At 41.8% G+C, this 3215-nt stretch overlaps 1 protein-coding gene across 3 annotated transcripts in view; it reads left to right on the forward strand.

The window, feature by feature from the left end:
- Positions 1 to 347: 347 nt before the first annotated feature.
- Positions 348 to 3215, forward strand: part of CPEB1 (cytoplasmic polyadenylation element binding protein 1) — a 33043-nt gene continuing 30175 nt past the window's right edge. For 2 of the 3 annotated variants that reach the window (XM_018570439.1, XM_018570437.1), the window contains exons 1-2: positions 348 to 364; positions 2714 to 2914. In XM_018570439.1, coding sequence (XP_018425941.1) covers positions 2749 to 2914 — 166 coding nt within the window. In that variant the 5' untranslated portion in view covers positions 348 to 364; positions 2714 to 2748. Of the gene's footprint in view, positions 365 to 2432; positions 2576 to 2713; positions 2915 to 3215 lie in introns of those variants that run through there. The other variant, XM_018570438.1, reaches the window with a different exon arrangement.

A 3215-nucleotide genomic window follows, 5' to 3' on the forward strand; every position in this document is an offset into this window, starting at 1 on the left:
TATATATATATATATAATATTCAGTGCCGGTTTTATTTCAGACAGACGAATCCTAGGATTGTAGAGGACTCCTCTTGGTATGAGACTTCAATACACAAGGTTAAAGGGGAAAGGTGCACTGTATCAGGGTTAGAAGAGTTTCCTCACAAAGCTTGGTGTATTTAAGGATGTTTTTTTTTCTTGCAGAAAGATGATTTAGGAAGAACAAAGGATTGCTGGGGATGCCCATCTGACACTCCAGCTCTTTCTACATGCAGCAATGCAGATATTTTCAGAAGGATAAATGCCATGTTGGACAACTCTCTGGACTTCACTGGTGTGTGTACCACTCCCAATGCCAAGGGTAAATGTGATCACCTGCAAGGTACACTTTTATGTGGGCATAAAAGCTGTGCTTCTGTACATGTATGTGAATGTAATATACAATTAACTTTATGGTATGCAATGTAAAATAAACTTGTGTAACAACTCTGACACTTGTACTTCAGTATGGGTTGGCTGCCAACATTAAGAATACCTCACTGGGTTCTTGTCACTCAAGGACTTAAACGGTGATAGCCAGGTTTGTTCGGTCCACACACTTATCTGCACATAGTTGCCTTTTGCTTTCAGACTAGCAGAAATACTCTGCTGCTATTAAAGCAGAATGCATAGCACACCTGGTTTCTGTAGGCAGTGCTACAGCTCTAAAGCCAGATTTGATGTACTAGCATTATCACAGCTGAAATATCTGTTTTCGGTAGACTGACTTTGGGCAATCTTATGATTCTGGTTTTCAAATCCTAACTGGGAAAGACTGCAATAAACTCCTTTATCCCTATAACCTGTTCTGAAAAATATAGGGGCTGCCATCTCGGACTTCTCCTTAAAATGCTAGCTGTCTTGCTGGTGAGTTGCTGATCTGGAAAAAGTATGCAAATCCAGAACGTTGGCTTTACTCTTCACTGGATGTATGCTTTTTCAGGACAAGTGACTCAAATAAAGCCAAGGCAAGTGACTTACAGCCAGACATTAGCATTAGGGTCAGCAGTGAGGCTAAATGCGCAAGTGAAATAACATTTTTTGGGTAGTCCAGTTAATGCCCTTCTGTTAAGCTAATCTTGTGATCCAGGCATCTCTGCAAGACCAATAATTTGGGTAGTGACCTCTTGGATTGCTGGTTTAAAAGTGGTTCACTAAACACAGGTGTTAAATCTTATAAATCCATTAAAGTACCCTATCAACAAAAATGTAGTTTATTTGTGCATCTCTGAATTGGTGCTGACACTGTCCCTTCTGTAGGGTGGCTACTTTTGTTCCCCATGGTCACTGTGTGTTGTAAAGTAGCCACCGCTCCAAGCTCACTCCTGTGATAAATACAACTCATTACAAACTTAACTAAACATGGGATTGTAGTCCATCACAGGAGTGAAACTTGGGAGTGGTGGGTACAACACACGGGGACCATGGAGAGCACAAGTAGCCACCCTCTGGAAGAAAGGATGGTGTTGGCACCAATTCAGAGATTTGAGGATCTACAGCCAAGTGATGATCAAATGGGATACATTTTTGTTAATCTAAATGCATTCATGTACCTTAACCATTAATGCCTGACTTTAGTGCCCCTTTTAACAGCAACAAGTGATAAACAAGGTATTGAACCAGAACTGACATTTTTAAAGGCTTGTTTACTGTAAGTCACTGCATTAGTATACTAGACTACCATCCAGTGTGAACATGCCCAGAAACTGGGAACTAGGTTGCATATGGGTATTTGGATGACAAGGTTTTTGGTATTGCTTTTACTTAACAGATCTGCTTTAACATTTTAAATTGCATATCTGCTGAGGAGTGAGACTTCATTGCCAAGGCAATTACTTTGACTGCTGTTGACCCTGATATGTCCATTCCAGTGTAAAATCCAGCCTTTAATGTGAAGGCTGCGGGATAGATATTTCCAATGTATTTGCTGCAGCTTTCTATCGCTCTGTTGGATGAAGGGATCTCTGGGCAACATTTAAATGTATTGACTTCAATCTGCAGTCCAGCTACTGGGGAAGGAAATTCTGTGCTGCCCATGAGCAGAGTGGAATTGAATATTGCACTCTTAAATATAAGGGGTTGTCTAGACTAGACAACCAGAGTTTACAGCAGAGGTGGATAGATAAAATATTCAGGCCATGCATGGGTGCTGACCCTGGCTTTAAGTGGCTTGGTAAGAATCTTTTTGAGTGAAAGCTAGCCCTCTGAATTTAGAAGTCTGTGAAGGCTTGCCTAGCTACTCCCTATTAAACAGTGCTTCATACACCAAGCTCTTGTCTGTATTCAAGCAAACAGATTATGCTAGCACAATGATGAAGCCTAGCATTACTGCTGCTGATTCAGGCTTGGAGTCTATCCAGAACAATGTGTGTGGGAGGGGTGCTGGGGAGAGGGATGAAGGCAGAGCCACTTGAAGCAAAGTGTCTGCGTTTATGTGCGCAGGAGACTATTACTTGGATAGCTGCAAAATCTAGATGGAAGTTTTGCTTCTCCTACCTCCAGGACTGCATTGTATGACTCTAAGACAATGATTCCTGAGCTTTCAACATAGCAGGCAAGACAGAACACAAGGGTGTGGGTATATTTCTGTTGCATGGCAGTGGATGCCACCTGCTGCAGGTGAAGATTTCTTCATGTTCACTAGAATCATCTTGAAGAATTCTCAGCTTTATTTTCCTTCCATTCTAAGCAGACTACCCAGATACAGAGGGAGCGACAGCAAGCAGGATGCTCTTCCCTACATCCCATGATCCATCCCCTCGTGGCCTTCCTGACACAAACGACTTGTGCCTTGGTCTGCAGTCTCTCAGCCTGACTGGTTGGGACAGACCGTGGAGCACTCAGGACTGTGATATTTCTGGGCAGTCTAGCACACCGTCAGCAGCCCAGTCAGGTAAGATGCTGTATGGATGGGATAAAGCAGGCTTGCTGATCGGAAGACTGAAATGATTAAAATTTTAAGTACCTGAATAATTTTAGTATTTTTAAGTACCCCAATAAATGCATTAAGTAAAATATATTAAACTAATCTATTAAACCTTGCATGAAAAAAAGCTGATTTGCTTGTCAGTCTAGAGTCTAAATATTTTTCTTTCCCTACAGTGCAGAAGATGCTGTCTGCAGCATGGCTTTAAAATGCTCTAGGCTTTACAAATTTCTACAGGGTAGCCAATGTGCAGAAGTGTTGCAGACAA

The sequence above is a fragment of the Nanorana parkeri genome, unplaced genomic scaffold (assembly GCF_000935625.1).
Source record: "Nanorana parkeri isolate BGI_ZX_2015 unplaced genomic scaffold, ASM93562v1 scaffold1532, whole genome shotgun sequence".
In the NCBI taxonomy this organism is placed as follows: Eukaryota; Metazoa; Chordata; class Amphibia; order Anura; family Dicroglossidae; genus Nanorana; species Nanorana parkeri.